The sequence below is a fragment of the Babylonia areolata genome, chromosome 28 (assembly GCF_041734735.1).
Source record: "Babylonia areolata isolate BAREFJ2019XMU chromosome 28, ASM4173473v1, whole genome shotgun sequence".
Classification (NCBI taxonomy): Eukaryota; Metazoa; Mollusca; class Gastropoda; order Neogastropoda; family Buccinidae; genus Babylonia; species Babylonia areolata.
In genome coordinates, this window is record NC_134903.1 from 1,948,862 (window position 1) to 1,973,498 (window position 24,637).

Consider the following 24,637-nt stretch of genomic DNA (forward strand, 5'->3'; position numbering starts at 1 on the left):
AGAGACAGAGAGAAAGATAAACAGAGAAACTGTCCGACAAAAACAGAAAAGAGAAGAAAAGAAGACAGACACACCGACACACACACTTTGAGAGAAGGAAGCAGCAAAAGTGTGGACGATCTAAGGGAAACAACTACTTTATAGTAATTAGTTGTCTAGAGTGAACTCCCATTAAAAAGGAATTCTGCATCATTCACACCAAAAACAACAGACATAAGATTATAAGATTAGTGACCAAACAAAACACGGCTCAGACAGAACTATGAAATTTGATATCTGTTCACAAAATGTTTGTACCCTGTCATTCAAGCAGCCAGACTTATGTTGGAGCTGTGTGCACGCCTGTCTGTGTTTCCAAGACCAACTGAAAACTGATCAGAATTACCGGGTATTTGACATGCATATTTGATACAACCAACAGGGATTACAACATGCACATTATATCTTCTGCATTCAAACACCAGCAGGTCAACGTGGGAGACAGAATACACACAAAAAATTCACATCATTGTAAATAAATCACCTGATTTATTTGTAATATTTATTTCTCATTCAATCAAGGCAATATTGGAGTAATACATCCCACAATGAATCATATATATCCCACAATGAATCATATATATCCCACAATAAATCAATCATGTTATCAACAGATCCAATAAATATTGGTACATCCATAAGAATGGATCTCCAATTTAAAAAAAAACTGTTCTTATCACTTAAATAAATCTGTATAAAAACAAATCATCTTATCAGTTAGTCATCTTTAAATATAATCATAAGACAAAATCTATCCCAAAAACAAATCGTGGTAAGTTAAACAATTTCTTCAGTTCCTGATGTACACGTGAATGAATGGCTCCATACACACAGGCGTTAATATCACGCCTTAATTTTGTTCTCTACTGTCAAACATAGAAATGAAATAAAAGACATCATACATTTACACCCCCACACATGATAAAACCAGTTCATTTTATGTACTGATAACAATAACCAACAAATAAACAATGAATTGCGCATATATGTGTGCATATTTAAGATAAAACATCTCTTGGAAAAATATCATTTCCAGCCATATCAAGTTCAATCACAGATAATCAAATGCATGTATATAAGTACAGCACAAATCATTTTTAACACCTTTGTTTTATTCTTGTTGCTGCCCTGTCTTCCACACTGTTCAAATGGCATCAGACAACTGTCAATGTTGTGTCCCCACAAGGCCACACACCGGAGAAGGCCCTGCGCTGTTGAGCCTGTGTGATGTTGGAAAATGTGTCTCTGATACTTTGTATGCCTGTAGGATGCTTGTGTGTTGTGTGATGTGATGGGAAATATGTCACTGATACTTTATATCACTATTAGATGCTTTATGAGACTGTAAGATGCTTATGTGATATGATGAAAAATGTGTCACTGATGCTTTCTTTTTTTTCCCCTAATGTCTAAAGTCAAATCAAAATCGAACCAAATCATGTTAACAGCCCAGCTGAAGTCATCAGCCAACCCCAGCTGTCAAACAAAAGTCAGCATCATACAATGCTTAAAACGATCATCATCACCTATAATACAGATGATCAAGAACTGTAACTGTACAATGGCAGGCAGTGAAAACCCTCCATCACAGGCAACAGCCCACCTGTCAAACAGACAGCATCCCACTAACTCAAAAAACAACTGATATACTGGTCATACCATCCACTCTAAATCATCCACCTGTGCCCACAAAATTCACACAGTGTACAAACTGGATGCATGTATATAAAAATCAGTTTGGAATGTCTCAACCCAAGCAAGTACAATTTCTAGAAAACAATATGAATGATTACAAAAGTAACATTTAAATCTGATTGATACTTGATACTCAGTGGTCATAATTCAAAGAAAGATAGAGGGAAAAAAAATCTTTAAATTGTTGATTCTGACAGCAGCTCGGCATTAATTTTGATAAATGTATTAACCAGATGAAAATGAAGCTTGGCTGGATTTGTTGACGTTGTCCAGCAGGAAGTTACACATGAGGCTCTTATTTTCAAACTATTATTCTATTCTGATTTTACTGCTTCTCTGTCTAATGTGTTCATACAGCCTTGCTTAGTTTCCAACCATCCTTCCTTATAAGAATTATACTTGTCTGTCTAGAACTCCTACAGACTTGCTTAGTTTCAAACCATCTGCCTAAATAAAAATTAAAAAAGATACTTGTCTGTCTACAGCTTTTACAAACTCTGTTTATTTTCTTTTGCCGAATCTTTAGTGCCATTTCAATGGCAAATCATTTTCAAAGTATTCATTTTAAAATTTATACTGCATTCCTGCGGAATGTTTACAGAATCTTCCAGATTTTCTATTCTTTAAAGTTGTGTCTTTTTACACACTGTTTATATATATATATATAGTTCTTCCTTCAGAAATTGTGAAGAAAGTTGCATGCATTCCTCAAACGGTTCCTCTCTCTCCTCCTGAACAGTGTGAGTTCAGAAACTGCCGTCAGGCTGGATGTGCACAACGCAGTTCTCTTTCCTGGCTTTCTCAGCGGCAAACACCAGCAGGTGGCTCCCCAATGTGTCGTCCGCCCCCGTCCTGATCAGCTCTTTGTTCCCCGTCTGTCACAAACAACAAAAGGATGTTTGAACAAAACAAAAAATGAAAAAAAAAGAAAAAGAAAAAAAAAGGCAATCACTATAAAAGACATATACAAATTTTCAGTCGATACCCTTTTTTCCATGAACAAATGACATAATGTGAAAAATTATGTATGAAATACGTTCATTTTTTTTGTATGATTCATATCCTACCACTACCACCACTACTACTACTGCTGCTGCTGCTGCTGCTCTCTCTCTCTCTCTCTCTCTCTCTCTCTCAGTGCTTTCAACAGTATGTTTTGTTGGTATTCCTGTCTGACTGACTGTTGCACACCCACAGCATGAGTTCCAAACACTCAACTGAGTGCAGAAAAGACAACCAGACATCATAGGGCCGTCCCATGTTTCTTTGAGAAAAAGATACAGAGAAATAGAGATGACAAGAATCCTTGTCCACACACTGTATTCACACACACAGACATGTAATCTCATGCTGTTCAAAGAGCTTTTACATGACTGTATTCACACATACACACACACATGTAATCTCATACTGTTCAAAGAGCTTTCACATGACTGTATTCACACATACACACACACATGTAATCTCATACTGTTCAAAGAGCTTTCACATGACTGTATTCACACATACACGCACACATGTAATCTCATACTGTTCAAAGAGCTTTCACATGACTGTATTCACACATACACACACACACATGTAATCTCATACTGTTCAAAGAGCTTTCACATGACTGTATTCACACATACACACACACATGTAATCTCATACTGTTCAAAGAGCTTTCACATGACTGCATTCACACATACACACACACATGTAATCTCATACTGTTCAAAGAGCTTTCACATGACTGTATTCACACATACACACACACATGTAATCTCATACTGTTCAAAGAGCTTTCACATGACTGTATTCACACATACACACACACATGTAATCTCATACTGTTCAAAGAGCTTTCACATGACTGTATTCACACATACACGCACACATGTAATCTCATACTGTTCAAAGAGCTTTCACAGGACTGTATTCACACATACACACACACATGTAATCTCATACTGTTCAAAGAGCTTTCACATGACTGTATTCACACATACACACACACATGTAATCTCATACTGTTCAAAGAGCTTTCACATAACTGTATTCACACATACACACACACATGTAATCTCATACTGTTCAAAGAGCTTTCACATGACTGTATTCACACACACACACACACATGTAATCTCATACTGTTCAAAGAGCTTTCACATGACTGTATTCACACACACACACACACACATGTAATCTCATACTGTTTAAAGAGCTTTTACATGATTGTATTCACACACACATACATGTAAATCTCATGCTGTTCAAAGAGCTTTTACATGACTGTATTCACACACATACACACACACACACACACACACACACACACACATGTAAATCTCATGCTGATCAAAGAGCTTTTACATGACTGTATTCACACACACACACATGTAATCTCATACTGTTCAAAGAGCTTTTACATGACTGTATTCACACACACACACATGTAATCTCATGCTGTTGAAAGAGCTTTTACATTACTGTATTCACACATACACACACACATGTAATCTCATACTGTTCAAAGAGCTTTCACATGACTGTATTCACACACACACACACATGTAATCTCATACTGTTCAAAGAGCTTTCACATGACTGTATTCACACACACACACACACACACACACACACACACACACACACACACACACACACATGTAATCTCATACTGTTCAAAGAGCTTTTACATGACTATTCACACACACACACATGTAAATCTCATGCTGTTCAAAGAGCTTTTACATGACTGTATTCACACACACACACATATGTAAATCTCATGCTGATCAAAGAGCTTTTACATGACTGTATTCACACACACACACATGTAATCTCATACTGTTCAAAGAGCTTTTACATGACTGTATTCACACACACACACATGTAATCTCATACTGTTCAAAGAGCTTTCACATGAATTGCATTCACACACACACACACACATACACACAAGTAGTCTCATACTGTTCAAAGAGCTTTCACATGAATTGTATTCACACACACACACACATGTACTGTTCAAAAAGTTTTCATATCAAACTTCTGGCCAACCTGACATCAGCGTTCTCAAGTGGTCTTCGTGCTACAAATGTAAATTCTGACTGCTTCAGTTTCAACTTTCAGTTTCTTAAGGAGGCGTCACTGCGTTTGGACAAATCTATATATTCCACAACACATCTGCTAGGCAGATGCCTGACAGCAGCATAACCTAACGCACTTGTCAGGCATTGAGTGTATGCTTATATATCTGTGTACCTATCAGAGTGGATTTCTTTTCTTTACAGAATTTTCCAGAGGACAACACTCTCATTGCCATGGGTTCTTTTTCAGTGTGCCAAGTGTGTGCTGCAAACGGGACCTTGGTTTATCGTCTCATCTGAAAGACTAGATGCTCAGTTTGATTTTCCAGTCAAACTTGGGAGAAAGGGCGAGACCTTACTAACTCTCTGTATTGGCAGCTGAGCGTCTTAACCATTCGGCCACCTTCCTCCCAATTCTAATTCTGACCTGCCCTCCACCACACCAGAAACAATGCATACATTTTTAACATTCAGAACTGAAAGACAGCAGAGTCCACTGAACACAAGAACAGACAACACAATCATCTGGTATCAACATCTCCCATTCCTCACCAATGCTCTTTGCAGTTCATTAACACAATGCTGGTTAACACACATTTATCTTGTTCAATAAAAAATAAATAAATCCTAGTTCCTCAAATGCTCACCAGACTCATGTGTAAACAAATGCAAAGAAAACAATAAAAAGGTAATTATCGTAAGTTAATGTCAATGGTTGTATTGATGTCTGTTGAAAATATCATTCCAAGAACCTTAAAAATTCCAGGATTCCACTGGAAATTTTTTATCTTTCTCTCGCTGCTTAACACTCCTTGTCCCTTAGATGTTCAGCACATTTCAGTGTAAATGAATGTAGAAAAAAAGAAAGAAAAGAAATTGTACAAGATTTTCTAAGATGATGAATAAAAACAATTATTTTTAAAAAATCTTCTTACCTTCAGAGCGCTGACAAATGCCTTCATAAGCCCATAGTCTGCTCCACTGTGGCCCCTCAGACGGCCAGGAGGTTTCTCTTCCATCGCTGACAATGGCACTTGTCCTGTGCAAAGGGGACTTAATCATATCATCGTTTCTCCATCTTAGTATTCTTCTTGTGCAAACTTGTTGGGTTTTTTGTTTTGTTTTATTTTTAATAAATATAAAGCTGAAGCTGCACAATGACAGAAGGGGACTTGGTTTCTCTCTTTCAGTATTTTTTTCTCTCAAAACTTGATACTTGTTTACACATATAACGTGAAGCAGTAAAAAGTAGAATGGTATACAAGCACCCCTCACAAGACTCTCTGATTATCTCTGGTGGAGAATTTAAAGTATTTTAGCACAGAACTGGCAAACAGCGAATGAAGTATAAGTACACACAAAGAGACACACACACACACACACACATAGCACGTTGGGTTACGCTGCTGGTCAGGCATCTGCTTGATGTGGTGTAGCGTATATGGGTTTGTCTGACTGCAGTGATGCCTCTTTGGGAAACCGTGACTTAACTGAAACTATGTAACAGCGCGTTGGGTTACGCTGCTGGTCAGGCATCTGCCTGGCAGATAGGGTGTAGCGTATATGGATTTGTCTGAATGCAGTGACGCCTCCTTCAGCTACTGATACTGATACTGAGACTGTCAGACTTACTTGTATTCTGTGTCAGAAAGTCGAAAACCTCCACTGCCCCGAATCCACCGTCACATCGAATTTCACCCTGAAACAAAACACATTCCCCCAATCACTGGTCATTTGGATGGAATGATAAACTGAGTTCCTGTGTGTAGCATGCACTCACTACACGTAAAAGAACTCATGGCAACAAAAGGATTGTCCCTGGCAAAACTCTGTGGAAAAAGTCCACTTTGATAGGAAAACACATCCACATGCAGACAGAAAAGAACTGAAAGGCAAAAAGGGGAGTGGCACAGTAGCAACAGACTCTCCTCGGTGAAAATCAGCCCAAATTACACAGCCCCAATTACACAGCCCTAATTAAAGTCTGCTGTGTTAAAGAACAATACAATATGATACAATGCAATGCAATGCAATGTAGTACAATACAATGCAATGACAGAGCTGTCTACTATACTTCATGAAACTACAGCAGCCTGAACCATGTTGACAACACCACCACCATCACTGAAGCAGCAGCAACAACAACAACAACAGTTATACTTTGGAAAATATTCAGAGAGAGGCTTAACCATTATGACATATATTGATTCCTAATAGTTTTAGCCACACAAAAAATAATGCAAGACAAACCATTCTTCCCTCTACCGCTCCCGAGAATAAAACCCAATCAAGAAAATAAAACCAACCAACCCCTCTCCCACCACAAAAAGGACAACACTCACTCACTCACTCTCTCACTCACACACACACACACACACACACACACTCACTCACTCACTCTCTCACTCACACACACACACACACACAAAATAATAAAACAAACACAAAAAAAACCCAAATAATACAAAAACACCCAAAACTGCTTTACTGAATTCTAGATTTAAGTAAAGCCACAGTCTACAATATTCGCAATGCCTTTACTACAGATTTTTTCCACATAATTTTGCCAAAAGAGGACAACACTCTTGTTGCTATGGGTTCTTTTTCAGTGCGCCAAATGCACGCTACGCATGGGACCTTGGATTTTTGTCTCATCTGAACGACAAGATGCTCAGTTTGATTTTCCAGTCAACTTGGGAGAAAGGACGAGAGTGGGAATGGATCCCACACTCTCACGGACACTGTGTTGGTAGATAAACCTCTTAAACATTCTGCTACCTTGAACCCACACTCTCACAGATACTGTGTTGGTAGATAAACCTCTTAAACATTCTGCTACCTTGAACCCACACTCTCACGGACACTGTGTTGGTAGATAAACCTCTTAAGCATTCTGCTACCTTGAACCTACACCCTCACGGACACTGTGTTGGTAGATAAACCTCTTAAGCATTCTGCTACCTTAACCCACACTCTCATGGACACTGTGTTGGTAGATAAATCTCTCAAGCATTCTGCTACCTTAACCCACACTCTCATGGACACTGTGTTGGTAGATAAATCTCTTAAGCATTCTGCTACCTTAACCCACACTCTCACAGACACTGTGTTGGTAGATAAACCTCTTAAGCATTCTGCTACCTTAACCTACACTCTCACGGACACTTTGTTAGTAGATAAACCTCTTAAGCATTCTGCTACCTTAACCCACACTCTCACAGACACTGTGTTGGTAGATAAACCTCTTGAGCATTCTGCTACCTTGAACCCACACTCTCACGGACACTGTGTTGGTAGATAAACCTCTTAAGCATTCTGCTACCTTGAACCTACACTCTCACGGACACTGTGTTGGTAGATAAACCTCTTAAGCATTCTGCTACCTTGAACCTACACCCTCACGGACACTGTGTTGGTAGATAAACCTCTTAAGCATTCTGCTACCTTGAACCTACACTCTCACGGACACTTTGTTGGTAGATAAACCTCTTAAGCATTCTGCTACCTTAACCCACACTCTCATGGACACTTTGTAGGTAGATAAATCTCTTAAGCATTCTGCTACCTTGAACCCACACTCTCACGGACACTGTGTTGGTAGATAAACCTCTTAGGCATTCTGCTACCTTGAACCTACACTCTCACGGACACTGTGTTGGTAGATAAACCTCTTAAACATTCTGCTACCTTAAACCTATACCCTCACGGACACTGTGTTGGTAGATAAACCTCTTAAGCATTCTGCTACTTTGAACCCACACTCTCATGGACGCTGTGTTGGTCGATAAACCTCTTAAGCATTCTGCTACCTTGAACCTACACTCTCACAGATACTGTGTTGGTAGATAAACCTCTTAAACATTCTGCTACCTTGAACCCACACTCTCACAGACACTGTGTTGGTAGATAAACCTCTTAAGCATTCTGCTACCTTGAACCTACACTCTCACGGACACTGTGTTGGTAGATAAACCTCTTAAACATTCTGCTACCTTGAACCTACACTCTCACGAAAACTGTGTTGGTAGATAAACCTCTTAAGCATTCTGCTACCTTGAACCTACACTCTCACGGACACTGTGTTGGTAGATAAACCTCTTAAGCATTCTGCTACCTTGAACCTACACTCTCACAGACACTGTGTTGGTAGATAAACCTCTTAAACATTCTGCTATCTTCCTCCTCGGTTTCTCCACAACTGTTAAAGATCCCTGCAGTCAGCATTCAGAGTCATGGAAACATGAACATACCCTGCATGCCCAGCTCTGCAAACGGAGTATGGCTGCCTCGGTAAAACATGCACAAAGAGCCTACTTGATGACATGAGTGAATGTGGAAGAAGCAGCCTACAAAGGAAATAACCAAAACAAATTGCAGCTAAAATGTAAAATTCACCCCAAACAAAAATATACGCACAGATACAATAATTAACCCAAAACAAACTATACAGCTAGAGGAAAAGAAATACCTCATACACAATGTTTGCAACACCTTTACTATAGATTTAAAAGAGTGCTGAATCCAAACTGGTTTGTATGACAGTCAGTCTTGTCTGACTATGGCTATCGGAACAGCAGTGGGGGCAACTATCTGGTTAGAATCTGATCACAGCAGACAGTGTCTTGCCAAAGCTACATCCCCACTTTCTCCCAAGGATTTAGGACAGTCGGCATGGGGGATGGTCCCCAAAGGCCAACTAGCCCCAAAGGCTGCAGCACTAAGAGCCAGCGCAATCTTGCCTCCTGGTTTATGGGTCCTAGTCTTTCAAAAAAGAATGAGCTGTACATGACTTCCCATTGCAGAGGAGAAACAATTGATCATACAGCTCTCACTTTGCTGTTGCATTAAAGGTGGAGTGATGGCCTAGAGGTAACGCATCTGCCCAGGAAGCGAGAGAATCTGAGTGCACTGATTCGAATCATGGTACAGTCGCCAATATTTTCTCGCCCTCCACTAGACCTTGAGTGGTGGTCAGGATGCTAGTGATTCGGATCAGACGATAAACCAAGGTCCCGTGTGCCGCATGCACTTAGCGCACGTAAAAGAACCCATGACAGCAAAAGGGTTGTTCCTGGCAAAATTCTGTAGAAAAAATCCACTTCGATAGGAAAAAACAAATAAAAAACTGCAGGTAAGAAAAAATACCAAAAAAATGGGTGGTGCTCTCAGTGGAGGTACATGCTCTCCCTGGGGAGAGTAGCTCGAATTTCACGCAGAGAAATGTGTTGTGACGAAAAAAAGAGAAATACAAAAACAAGGTTACAGAACTAACCTTAGTCCCATAGATTCTGACCTCCCGAGAACACAATCGGCTGGTGAAGGCTACCATCGTGAGACTGGCTGTTGCTCCGCTCTCAAACTGGAACGTAGCCACCTTCACAATCAACAGAAAATTAGTGATAAACACATCCCTGTGGTGGGTTTTATAAAAACAGAAAAAAGTTATCAAGTTCTTTCTGTGTGCGTGTGCGTGTGCGTGTGTGTGTGTGTGTCTGCATGTGTGCACATGTGTGCATACATGTATGTACACGTATGTACACACGTGTGTGCAAATGTCTGTGCATGCATTATTTGCTTGATAATCATTATAAATATTGACATGATTCAAGATTTTTGTTTTAAAATTCCCCATGGAAAAAACAAAATGGTCAAAAAGCAAACAATACATGGCAACAGTGTGTGTGGCAATGTTACACAGAACATGACGGACTTGTAGTAAAGTGAATGAAATCATGTTTAGAGTATCATCTGAACACAAAGCATCTGAATTCACAAAACAAATGAATGAAGTGAAAAGACATGAAGAGGAGCAGTTTGTATCACACTCCATGTGAACAGGGGATCACTTCATACCTTCATCACATCATGGCAGAAAAGAGAAAACAGCACACCAGTCTGGCTTCCATTCAGCTAAACCACTGACAATGACTTCATAACCACTGGCAGGTAGTGACTCCTAGTTTTGTGCTGTGTGCACTCACATGCACACACATATACTAACATACACACACACACTTACACACACAGATACTAACATACACACACACACTTACACACACAGATACTAACATACACACACACACACTTACACACAGATACTAACATACACACACTCACATGCACACACAGATACTAACATACACACACACTTACACACACATATACTAACATACACACAACACACACACAGCTACTAACATACACACACTCACATACACACACAGATACTAACATACACACACACACTTACACACACAGATACTAACATACACACACTCACATGCACACACAGATACTAACATACACACACACACTTACACACACAGATACTAACATACGCACAACACAGACACACACAGATACTAACATACACACACTCACATACACACACAGATACTAACATACACACACACTTACACACACAGATACTAACATACACACAACACACACACACACACACACACACACACACACACAGATACTAACATACACACACTCACATGCACACACAGATACTAACATACACACACACACTTACACACACAGATACTAACATACACACAACACACACACAGACACACACAGATACTAACATACACACACTCACATACACACACAGATACTAACATACACACACACACTTACGCACACAGATACTAACATACACACAACACACACAGATACTAACATACACACACATACACACACATATACTAACATACACACACACACTTACACACAAACAAACAACATGCTCAGACATAAACACATAATTATATTTACACACAGACACATACACACACAGACATTGTCTAATATCACTCAAAGTGAAAAGAGTTAAAGATGTTAAATTAAAGAACAAACACACAGACACACACACATACTTACATAAAAGCATACACGAGTGTTTGCAAACACACATGTTTACACACGTGTGCACACACACACGTACACACATACACACTCACACACACGAGTCACACTCCGTGAGACAGTCTATGGGAGTCAACTCTGGGATGAACCTGGAGTGTTCAATAACAGGGTGATGCCCCTTGGTGGGAAACCTATTTTGGGGATCTAGTTAGAAGAAATGAATGACCTTAAGTCACTGATTTACACATGGGGAGAGGTGGTCAGATACTGCATGAATGATCTGACCCATGAATCAGAGAAAGTAAGAGAGATGTCTTTTTCATTTTCTTCCAGTGCCCGAAGAGTCAGTGACCTGGAAGATTTGGGGAACTGGAAGAGCTAGTACATTCCTTCAGCTGCAAAGCCGATCAACCCTGAGGGCTTCAGTTGTAAATTAGGGAGCATCTGCAGCGATCTGATGCCCACATACACTGTACAAGGATACACACACACATATATGTTTACAATTACAAACATACACACATGTTTACAAACACACACACACACACACACATATGCACACACATGTTTACAAACATAACACACACATATGTTTACACACACACACACACACACACACACACACATATGCACACACTTTTGTTTACAAACACAACACACACATATGTTTACAAACATAACACACACACATGTTTACAAACACACACACACACATATGCACACACTTTTGTTTACAAACACAACACACACATATGTTCACACACACACACAGACACACACATATCTTTACAAACACAACACACACATATGTTCACACAAACACACACACACACACACACATATGCACACACATACGTTTACAAACACAACACACACACATACACACACATGTTTACACACACACACATATGCACACATGTATGTTTACAAACACAACACACACACATATGTTTACACACACACACACACATGCACACACAAATGTTTACAAACACAACACACACACACACACACACACACACACTCACACGCACATACACGCACAATGTATACACACACACGTTTACAAACACAACACACACACACGTTCATACACACACACGCATGCACACACGTATGTTTACACACACACACACACACACACACACACACACACACACACAGAGCATACCTGTTGAGACATGACATCATTGTCAGACTGGTAAACACAGCGACCATAAGGGCCTGTCTTCAAGGCCTCTGTGACACTTTCTATGTCTGGTTCCTCGGCCACCACCTCCACCGGCCAGCCTGTGTGACCCTGCACATCGTCGTCATCACCATCATCATCATCGTTATGGTCATCATCATTATCATTACCATCAGTACCACCACTATCACCACTGCCACCATCAGCAACATTATCATCGCCACCACCACCACCACCACCACCACTGCCGTCATTGTTGACATCACCACCACCACTACCACCACCACTGCCGTCATTGTTGACATCACCACCACCACCACCACCACTGCCGTCACTGTCAATGTCACCACCACCACCACCACCACCACCACTGTCGACGTCACCACCACCACCACCACCACTGCCGTCATTGTTGACGTCACCACCACCACCACCACCACCACCGCTGCTGTCATTGTCGACGTCACCACTACCACTACTGTGGCCATCTACCGGCCAAATAGTTTTACTATAATAATAATGACTTTTTAACCATAATAATAATAACAATAATAATGATTATCATAACAGTTATAATAATATAAATTCGACAGATAAACAAAAATATAAATAGAATAACAAAATACAGTAGAAAAAAAAGATGATATAAAAAATTCTATAACAATAACGATAATAATACAAAGAAGATGAATAAGTTAACACAAGAACAATGATGACAAGAATCATCATCATCACCATCATCATCAAATATGCAGAAGAAGAAGAATTAATAAAAGAAAACTTACCTCCCCCCCCCCCCAACTCACCCCCACACACACACGCCCCCTCCCCCCACACCCTCACCCATTCCAATTTTGATGACCAAAGTCACTTCGCTGCCATATATACAACAAAATCCTGATACAGACACTGGGTAAAATAGCTCAAGAATGCTAGCACCACTACACACCGAGAACGACCATCCCCCACTACCGCCCCTCCTTAAAAGACAGACAGAAGATGGCTACCTCCTTGACGAAATCCAGGTAAAGTCTCTTGGCAGAATACGGACACTGCTGTTCTATATTGCAGTCCAGACATCGACTTCCTGCTCCCTCTGGCTGCAGACACATCACACTGAGGACTCTTGCTTCACACAGCGCAGCTCATCAACATCAGTCAATATCAGGTATCCCATCAATATCAATACATCAGACATCCACAGACCATCAGTACATCACACATCTGAATAATGTCAGTCCATCCAGCTGCTGATCAACATCAATTATTCAACATCAACCAACACATCAGACAGCCAATCAACATCAACCAACACATCAGACAGCCAATCAACATCAACCAACACATCAGACAGCCAATCAACATCAACCAGCACATCAGACAGCCAATCAACATCAACCAACACATCAGACAGCCAATCAACATCAACCAACACATCAGACAGCCAATTAACATTAACCAACACATCAGACAGCCAATCAACATCAACCAACACATCAGACAGCCAATCAACATCAACCAACACATCAGACAGCCAATCAACATCAACCAACATCAGACAGCCAATCAACATCAACCAACACAACAGACAGCCAATCAACATCAACCAACATCAGACAGCCAATCAACATCAACCAACACATCAGACAGCCAATTAACATTAACCAACATCAGACAGCCAATCAACATCAACCAACACATCAGACAGCCAATCAACATCAACCAACACATCAGACAGCCAATCAACATCAACCAACACATCAGACAGCCAATTAACATCAACCAACATCAGACAGCCAATCAACATCAACCAACACATAAGACAGCCAATTAACATTAACCAACATCAGACAGCCAATCAACATTAACCAACACATCAGACAGCCAATCAACATTAACCAACATCAGACAGCCAATCAACATCAACCAACACATCAGACAGCCAATCAACATCAACCAACACATCAGACAGCCAATCAACATTAACCAACACATAAGGCAGCCAATCAACATCAAGCACACAATCAATATTGGTGGTGTTCAGAAGTGTCTATGCTGATGATTTAACATATTTCTGACACCACCTTCTGAGTTTGTTCAGTTACTCAAGGAGATGTCACTGAGTTCGGGCAAATCCATACACCCTACTCCACATCTGCTAAGCAGATGACGACCAGCAGCATAACCCAACACGCTTAGTCAGGCCTTGAAGGAAAATATTAAAAAATGAGGAGGTGCAATAAATAAGATGCATAAATTAACAAATTGATGAATAATTAAATACATAAAGCAACAAATTAACCACCTACTTTGCTCTTTATTGATGGCAACAACTGTTTTTGTGCCCAGCACTGCCAACCTCTATAGAAAACTAAATGTCCTAAATACTGTAGCACCAGGAACAATGATTTTTTTTTTTTAATTCATTTCATCGGGGTGGGAGGTTTGGGGGGGTGTTCATTTTCAGCCTCTAACCTTGTCTTCCTTCCGAAAATGGGCGAGACTTCCAAACGATGACACTCTCATGCACTTCCCAGCACCCTCCATCCAGTACTTTATGAGGTCGACATCATGACAGCATTTGGCCAGCAGTGAGCAGGAGCTGAGGCTTTCCTTGTGCCAGTTCCCCCGCACGTAAGAATGGGCAAAGTGCCAAAAACCAATCTGGACGACACAGACTTTTGCAAGACAGTGAAACAAGAGACGGCATGTAAAGGTACGACACTATACAGTGTGTAAAGGTAATGACACTATACAGAGTGTAAAGGTAATGACACTATACAGTGTGTAAAGGTAATGACACTATACAGTGTGTAAAGGTAATGACACTATACAGTGGGTAAAGGTATTCCACTATATAGTGTGTAAAGGTATACTATACAGTGTGTAAAGGTAATGACACTATACAGTGTGTAAAGGTATTGACACTATACAGTGTGTAAAGGTAGACTATACAGAGTGTAAAGGTTATGACACTATACAGTGTGTAAAGGTATTGACACTATACAGTGTGTAAAGGTAATGAGACTATACAGTGTGTAAAGGTTATGACGCTATACAGTGTGTAAAGGTATGACACTATACAGTGTGTAAAGGTATTGACACTATATAGTGTGTAAAGGAATAACACTATACAGTGGGTACTGACACTACACAGTGTGTAAAGGTATTGACATTATGCACTATGTACAGTTATTGACATTATGCAATGTGTACAGATAGTGAAATTGTACACTGAGTAAAGGTATTGACAATGTACATTATGTGAATGTACTGACATTATACAGTATGCAGTTATTGACACGCAATTTGTATAGATAGTGACTGTGTACACCGTGTAAAGGTACTGACATTGTACATTATATAAAGGTATTGACATTCTACTGTGTGTAAAAGTATTGACATTGTACATTGTGTAAAGGTATTGACATTATACAGTATGCAGTCATTGACATGCAATGTATACAGATAGTGACAATGTACACTGTGTAAAGGTACTGACATTGTACATTATGTAAAGGTATTGACATTCTACTGTGTGTAAAAGTAATGACATTATACAAAATGTAAAGGTACTGGCATTGTGCAGTGTGTAAAGGCACTGACATAGTGTGTACTGGCAAATTACAGTGTGTTATGGTACTGATATTGCGCATTTTCACTCAATGTACATCTCCATAACACTATCAACACTTAACTTCACTGATGATTCCACCGACCTGTTCCACACACACACACACACACACACACACACACACACACACACAAAGTTAAAGTACAAAGACTCTTTTTTTAAAATAAAATATAATAACAACAATAATAACAACAACAATAATAGTAATAATAATAACAATAACAATGATAATAATAACAATAATAATAATAATAATCTTCATCATCATAATTGCAGTAGATATCTACATGAATGAATAGATATTTAAACTATGAAAAAGACACAGCAACCACGCGGCACTGACGGGCTCAGTGTGCTGAATGTTGACCACCTGGCCGATCTCCCCGCTGTCGATGATCTCCTTGGCCTTGCACACCCAGGGGAGGTAACGCATCACGTGACACACAGCTAGCAACACATCACTGCTCTTACACGTCGACGCGATCTCCCGACAGTCGTCTTCCGACACCTGAAAACGCGTCATCATTCAGTTTCAGTTTCTCAAGGAGGCATCACTGTGTTCAGACAAAATCCATACATGAACATGCAACATACGGTGAGCAACACATCACTGCTCTTACAAGTCAACGCACTCTCCCGACAGCCTTATTCCAACACTTGAAAAAGTGTCGTTTGGTTTCAGTTTCCCAAAGAGGCGTCACTGTGTTCAGACAAATCCACATATGCTACATACTGTCAATACCGTTGCACACTGTCAATATTTTTGTATAATGCATATATTCCTTTTGTTTCACAACTGCAAATACACCTCAGCAATGAAACACATACTGCTTGTCTTTCACTTCGGTATATACACAGATATTACTTCTGTAAACAAAACTGTATTCATTGTCCCTCACTGCTATAAGTATACATCAATTACCTCAGTAATGAAAGCATACTGCTTGTACTTTACTACAATAAACACACAAACATTACCTCAGCAGTTAAACAAGCATTCCTTGCTCCTCATCACGATATATAGATAGATATATATATATTACCTAAGTAATGAAACATATTTCTTGTCCCTCACTACATTATATATCAAAATATTACGTCTGTAATTAAACATGTATTCTCTGTATATGGAACTAAAAATACACACATTTCCTCAGTAATTAAACACATTTTCAACTGTCTATCTTACTAAAGCTGAGTGGTTAAAGCACTGAACTTTCAATCTGAAGGTCCTGGGTTTGAATCCTGGCTGACACAACTGACAGGTTAATTGTTTCTGGAGCTTTTTTTTTCAATCTCCGAGGTCAACAGATGTTTGACCTGCTAGTGCCTGAACCCACATCATCTGTAGACCCATGCACAAGATCAAATGCGCATGTTAAAGATCCCCGTAATCCCTCTCAGCATCTGGTGGGACATGAAAACAGGTCCACTTCCAGCAAGCATATCCACCAAAATGGAGTACAGCTGCCTACACATTGGGGTAGAAGTCATGCACGAAAAAAACCCCACTGGTACATATGTGAGTGATCATGGGAGTAACAGTCTATGAACGTACAATAAGAAGATGAAAGTGTCTTACCGCCATGGGTTTTTCCAGCAGAATGTGGTATCCCTTCTTAGCAAAAGCCACGGCAGGGTCCTGAACAATACACAGCCAACATAGTCAGTGATACACACTGCATCAGCTGCTGTGAGACAGCGGTTAGCATCACAGACATAGAACCTAGAGATGAGGTGTTCAAATCTCATCAGCTGCTTTACTGTTAGTGTTACTGTAGGGTGTTTAAAACACTGGCAATTAACATAGAAATCCTGTGTAAATGTAATAACTTGATAAGATATGTGATAGTTCAATATGCTTTTTTTTTTTTTTAATGGAAAGGTCTGTGCCAGTTGTGTGTGTGTGTTTTGTGTGTGTGTGTGTGTGTGTGTGTGTGTGTGTGTGTGTGTGCATGTGTGTGTGTGTGTGTCAAAACATCAACATTCTGAAATGACTTGCTTTCATACATTTATCTGCCTTTTCATTTATCATCATTATTATCACTGTATCATTTTCATCATTATCACGCAGAAAAACTTTCTTTTAAAGTATCAACATTCAGAAATAACATACTTGCTTTCACTCCATTCATCTTCCTCATCACTACCCCCTCCCTCCACTTCATCACCATGACCTCATTCACCCTCACCCTTCCCCCTCCTCCACCAACACCATCCCCCACCCCACCCTCCCCTCACTGAACCAACCCCCTCCCCCACTCACTTTGTGCAGTCTGTCGGCCCCCCCCCCACCCCCACCCTCCCCTCACTGAACCAACCCCCTCCCCCACTCACTTTGTGCAGTCTGTCGCCCCCCCCCCCCCCCCCCACCCCCACCCTCCCCTCACTGAACCAACCCCCTCCCCCACTCACTTTGTGCAGTCTGTCGGTCGTGGCAATGATGACGCAGTCAGCAAACTTTTCCTTCTCTGCTGCCTCCGTCCAGCCTGAAATCGACTTCACAGTTTCAGTTTCTCAAGGGGGCGTCATCGCACAGACGCCTGAACAGCAACATGACTCAACATAGTAGTCAGGCCTTGAGTGCATGCAGGTACGTCTCTTTGTGTACCTATCATATATGTATCTTTGTGTACCTATCATTGTGTACCTATCATACACGCATCTTTGTGCACCTATCAGAGTGGATTTCTTCAGCAGAGTTTTGCCAGAGGACAAAACTTTTGTCGCTGTGAGGTCTTTTTCAGTGTGCCAAGTGTGTGCTACACATGGGACTTCTGTTTTTCACCTCAACTGAATAACCAGATGCTCAGTTTCATTTTCCAGTCCAAGGCCGTGACAGGATTTGAAGCAAGACCCTCAGAGATGCCGTGTTGACAGATAAGCATCTTCACCATTCTGCTGCCTTCCCCCTTCACAGGAAACGTTTAACGCCCTGACTGAGATCAGTGTGGTGTGAGTGTGCAGTGCACTCACTACTTTCTGTGCACTTAGCAATCGTGTCACTCATGAAGTGCAGTCACTACTTTCTGTGCACTTAGCAATGGTGTCACTCATGAAGTGCAGTCACTACTTTCTGTGCACTTAGCAATGGTGTCACTCATGAAGTGCAGTCACTACTTTCTGTGCACTCAGCAATGGTGTCACTCATGAAGTGCAGTCACTACTTTCTGTGCACTCAGCAATGATGTCACTCATGAAGTGCAGTCACTACTTTCTGTGCACTTAGCAATGATGTCACTCATGAAGTGCAGTCACTACTTTCTGTGCACTCAGCAATGGTGTCACTCATGAAGTGCAGTCACTACTTTCTGTGCACTTAGCAATCGTGTCACTCATGAAGTGCAGTCACTACTTTCTGTGCACTTAGCAATGGTGTCACTCATGAAGTGCAGTCACTACTTTCTGTGCACTCAGCAATGGTGTCACTCATGAAGTGCAGTCACTACTTTCTGTGCACTTAGCAATGACATCACTCGTGGAGCGCAGTCACTACTTTCTGTGCACTTAGCAATGATGTCACTCGTGAAGTGCAGTCACTACTTTCTGTGCACTTAGCAATGACGTCACTCGTGGAGCGCAGTCACTACTTTCTGTGCTCTCAGCAATGGTGTCACTCGTGGAGTGCAGTCACTACTTTCTGTGCACTTAGCAATGATGTCACTCATGAAGTGCAGTCACTATTTTCTCTGCACTTAGCAATGATGTCATTTATTTTGCTAAACAAGAGAAATGCAATTCCTAGAGGAAGAAATCTGGCTGAAGAATCTGAATGGTGACGGACACCCTGACCTGTAAGGTCTGGCTGATCTCAGCGAGCTGACAGCCCCTCAGGTTCAAAAGTAATCAAATGGACACACACACACACACACACACACACACACACACATATAGATTATACATACAAGCATGAATGCTGGTACACACATGCACAATTTGAACGTGAAGGCACCTGCATATTACATGCACACAAACATGCACACACACACACACACACACATATGCAAAAGTGATGACAACATACTCTGAAAGGCAAATTTATCTGGAATGTCGTGCTCATTTTGTACTCTCTTTCTGTAGAAGTCTCTAGGATCCGCTACTCCGACAATCTGAAAGGACAGAAAGTCAACAGAAATTAGAATCATCAGCACAGTAAATACCTGTTACACATGAGTTACCTGCAATAGGGGGAGTGTGTGAACGTGTATGTGGGAGTGTACACATGTACAAACTTCTACATGTGACACCTCAAACACAAGAAAGAATGAGAGATGTGTGCATGTGTGTGTGTGTGTGTGTGTTCAAATCTTCATGTGTGTGTGTGTGTGTGTCTGCGTGTGTGTGTCTGTGTTTGCATGCACATGTACCTGCTTAAATGTTAGTGCACACATGTGTGTGTGTGTGTGTGTGTGTGTGTGTGTGTGTGTGTGTGTGTGTGTGTGTGTCTGTATGTGTATGTGTTCATATAAAGTATGTAGATTTGAATGTTTTTGCTTGTTCTGGGTACCAATCAATTCATGGTGTAAAAATATGAAATCTCCAAAAGCCATCAGGTACTATTTGTTGTTATTGTTCTGTTGTTTTGATTTGTTTGATATTTGGTGGTGGTGGTGGTGGTGGTGGTTGTTTCTTTTAAGAAAATACAACCAAATTCCCATTCATTTTTCTCTTGCTTTGTCCGTCTGTCTGGTTTTCTCTCTCTCTCTCTCTCTCTCTCTCTCTCACACACACACACACACACAGACACACACACACGTGCAATATGGAAATAATTACAATAAATCCTCCACAACCAAGTATCGTTTGTGTGATTTAATTTTCATATTACTAAATTTCAAAACTCTCTCTCTCTCTCTCTCTCACACACACACACACACACACACACACACACACAGAAAGTTACATCCACACATACATGTCCAAAACAACAAACCAAGCACAGTTTTTTGTCATCACCTTGAAATCCTGAGGAAAAGCGACAGCATAGAAAGCATATCTAAAGCCCCGGTTTCCCGCTCCAATCAGAACACAGGTCACAGGTTTTGCTGTCCCTTCTCCCCCCTTCCTTTCTTTTGTCTGCCGACATCTTTCCAAACTTCAGTAAATCTGGAAGCAAAGAAATACACTATGACCGCTCAGGAACAGAAACCATTCGAAATTTGCTTTCCTCTTAAGAGTCAGAATCATGTTACAACTAAATGTGTATAAACTGTCATTCTTTTTTTTTTCCCATGTAATAGTTGAGAAATATGCATTATTCTAACTGGACATTTCAAAGGCAATATGAATACTATTTTTTTACACCTGATAATATTGTGTGCACTCTGCTACAATGCTGGCAGAGTATGGCTCACACAAATGGCCTGATGGAGAATAAAGATGTAAATGTGAAAGGTCAATGCTCTTTGTGAAAGGGTGTGTGAATACTGTTCCAATCCTGACAACATCAGTGTCTCTGACCATCTGTGTCATTTTGTGATCATGATACCGCTTTCTCCTTTATCTTAAGCCCTTTGTAGCAATATAAATACATAAATTTCAGAATGTAGAGTTAATATTTTTAGTAAACATTAGTAGGCTTTTGGGTTTTTACAAAACTATAAGAATACATTCATGGTCTTTGTACTACATGTAAGTTCCTCCTTCCTCCTGATACACAACTGAAACAACGGCCATTCTTTCTGATGACCGTGTCACCACTGGTTTGTGCTGGGGATTTTCATATTTCTATAATTCAACCAACTCTGATATAGATTACATGATTTTTGATCAGTTGACCTCATGCATGAATGTGGTGTAATACACACAAAGGAAGTTCAAACATTAACAGGTGTATGCACCTGTATCGTACTGTATTGTAATGTACTGTATTGTATCCCGTTGTATTGCCTTGCCTTGCGTTGTGTGTTGTGCTGTGTTGTGCTGTGTTGCATTGTGCTGTGCTGTGCTGTGCTGTGCTGTGCTGTGCTGTGTTGTGTTGTCATTTTTGGTCAAAACAGATTTCCCTGGGTGAAATTCATGCTGCTCCCTGAGAGCACATCACCACAGTGCAGCATCACCTTTTCGTTTTCTTCTTCTGTCTGCAACGTGCAAGTGCTTAGTACTTTTACGGTCAAATAAGATTTTTCAACAGGATTTTGCCAACCTTCTTTTTGCTGTGGGTTATTTTACATGCACAAAGTGCTGCTGTACACAGTCTCGTCTGAATGACCAGGTCCCAGACCACCATTCAAGGTCTATAGTGATTAAAGGTCCCATTGCCTTTCATGGCCATCTGGGTGGTGAAACCACTGTGTCTTGGACTTGGCACAGAAAGGCAGAACCCCCATCAGTGCAGTGAACCACTGTGTCTTGGACTTGGCACAGGAAGGCAGAACCCCCATCAGGGCGGTGAAACCACTGTCTCTTGGACTCGGCACAGAAAGGCAGAACCCCCATCAGGGTGGTGAAACCACTGTGTCTTGGACTTGGCACAGGAAGGCAGAACCCCCATCAGGGCGGTGAACCACTGTGTCTTGGACTCGGCACAGAAAGGCAGAATCCCATCTTCTCCTTCCACCAGTTTAACTTCACCTGACTGATGTTGGGTACCTGTTCACAACCTGGGTGTAGTAAGGAAAATCTGATGTAGAGTGCCTTTCCTAAGGACTGAACACTATGCCGAAATGGCGCCTTGAACCTTGATCACTGATGAACAACGGATAAGGTCAACGCTTAAATGATTCTGCCACAATGCCTCTGAAGGTCTAGTGGAGCTGGTTGTAAAAATCCTTGTCAGCATATGGGACTTGAACTTGTGGATACTTTATCGCTTCCTAGTCAGACACATTAACACTTGGCCACTGCTCCACACGGCTGTTGATTCAGACTATCATTCCCTTCCTTCTTTGAAATGAATCTAAGCTATCTTTTCCCTCTCCCTCTAAATATGATCAATCAAAAAGTGTAACTGTAAGTGTAATTCAGTATTTCTCTACTTTGAATCAACAGGTTAATTACGGAGAAAATAAACCATCAATCAAGTATAGTAGCTTTAAGGCAAAGTGTATACTGTTAATGAATATGCCATTATCATATGGTTTCTAAAAGTATATGAGTTTTCATTCCAGTACCCTCATGGACAGTATAATATAACTGTGAAAATATTAAGTACTAACAGCATGTACGCATCGTCACATCTTTAAAATGGAATATCTTCAGAACCAATCAAGATATTCACTTACTCTTTTTTTTGTTTTTCTTATATTGTCATGTTGTTTGCCAAAAATCACATTTCAGTCCTTGTAATGAACATTTAAATTTTCACTGCCACCACCTACTGTTATTCAATAATTCACCACTTACAATCAACAGCTGATTACAGAAAATGATTCCATCAATCGAGTATGTTTTAAGGCAAAGTGTAGACTGTAATTCAATATTTCACCAATCAGGATCAACAGGTTAATTATGGAAAAAGAAAACCATGAATCAAGTATCATTGTTAACTTTTGGGGTGAAGGTTGACCATCTATAGCTCTTTAGTTAAAAGTATGACAGAATTGGTGATAAACTGGGTCAAGAGTTCCTGGGCTGGGGTTCATGTCAGTAAGGAAAGGGAACACAACTGTTGTCTCCCTTGTCGAATTTGTAGGTCATGACAACAACCAATGAACCTCTCCCCCGATCTCAGTCAACATCCTCACCTTAGTTTTACTGTCAAGGAGGCAACAAAAAAGGCAAACATGAATGCTAGACATAGCACATCTCCCACAAAATGCTGCAGAAATAAATAAAAAATTTTTTTAACTCATAATGAAATAAATAAATACATAAACCAAACTGATCAATGAAATAATAAAACAAAAAATTAAAACATACACTGAATGCAATTAAGAAAATTAAAATAAAATAAAAATGGTCAGTGTTTATCAAACTTATACACACACACAACCACCAGCAGCCCCCACCCCACCCCACCCACACACACATAAACACACACACGCACACACGCACACACACACACACACACACAGCCAGTTTTGGGACTTGTCCACACCTCCGCCACTTCTAAGTTTTGAGTGAAAAACTTTACATAACTACAAGCAAAGCATACTGCAGTAAGACCTAAAAACTTTACATAATCATAAACAC

The 24,637-nt window shown here is 40.5% G+C and overlaps 1 protein-coding gene across 1 annotated transcript; it reads right to left on the reverse strand.

The window, feature by feature from the left end:
* Positions 1 to 1,265: 1,265 nt before the first annotated feature.
* On the reverse strand, positions 1,266 to 22,887 carry LOC143301747 (putative oxidoreductase YteT). Its single transcript, XM_076616134.1, has 13 exons — positions 22,766 to 22,887; positions 21,461 to 21,590; positions 20,529 to 20,613; positions 18,920 to 18,993; positions 18,087 to 18,146; positions 16,848 to 17,012; positions 15,346 to 15,534; positions 13,878 to 13,970; positions 12,853 to 12,981; positions 10,081 to 10,182; positions 6,441 to 6,507; positions 5,744 to 5,847; positions 1,266 to 2,609 (listed from the first exon to the last, which is right to left on the reverse strand). Exons 1-13 carry the CDS (start codon positions 22,885 to 22,887, stop codon positions 2,481 to 2,483), a joined length of 1,449 nt encoding a protein of 482 aa, XP_076472249.1. The 3' UTR covers positions 1,266 to 2,480.
* Positions 22,888 to 24,637: the final 1,750 nt, after the last annotated feature.

What these genes read in the sequence shown, in the direction of transcription:
- LOC143301747 (XM_076616134.1), bottom strand. Translation starts at nt 22,887, where the DNA reads ATGGGGGTTCTGCCTTCCTGTGCCAAGTCCAAGACACAGTGGTTCACT. An exon ending in CGACCGACAGACTGCACAAA is followed by an intron (nt 18,147 to 18,919) that starts GTGAGTGGGGGA and finishes TGTATTGTTCAG; the next exon opens with GACCCTGCCGTGGCTTTTGC. An exon ending in TGCTGGAAAAACCCATGGCG is followed by an intron (nt 17,013 to 18,086) that starts GTAAGACACTTT and finishes ACGCGTTTTCAG; the next exon opens with GTGTCGGAAGACGACTGTCG.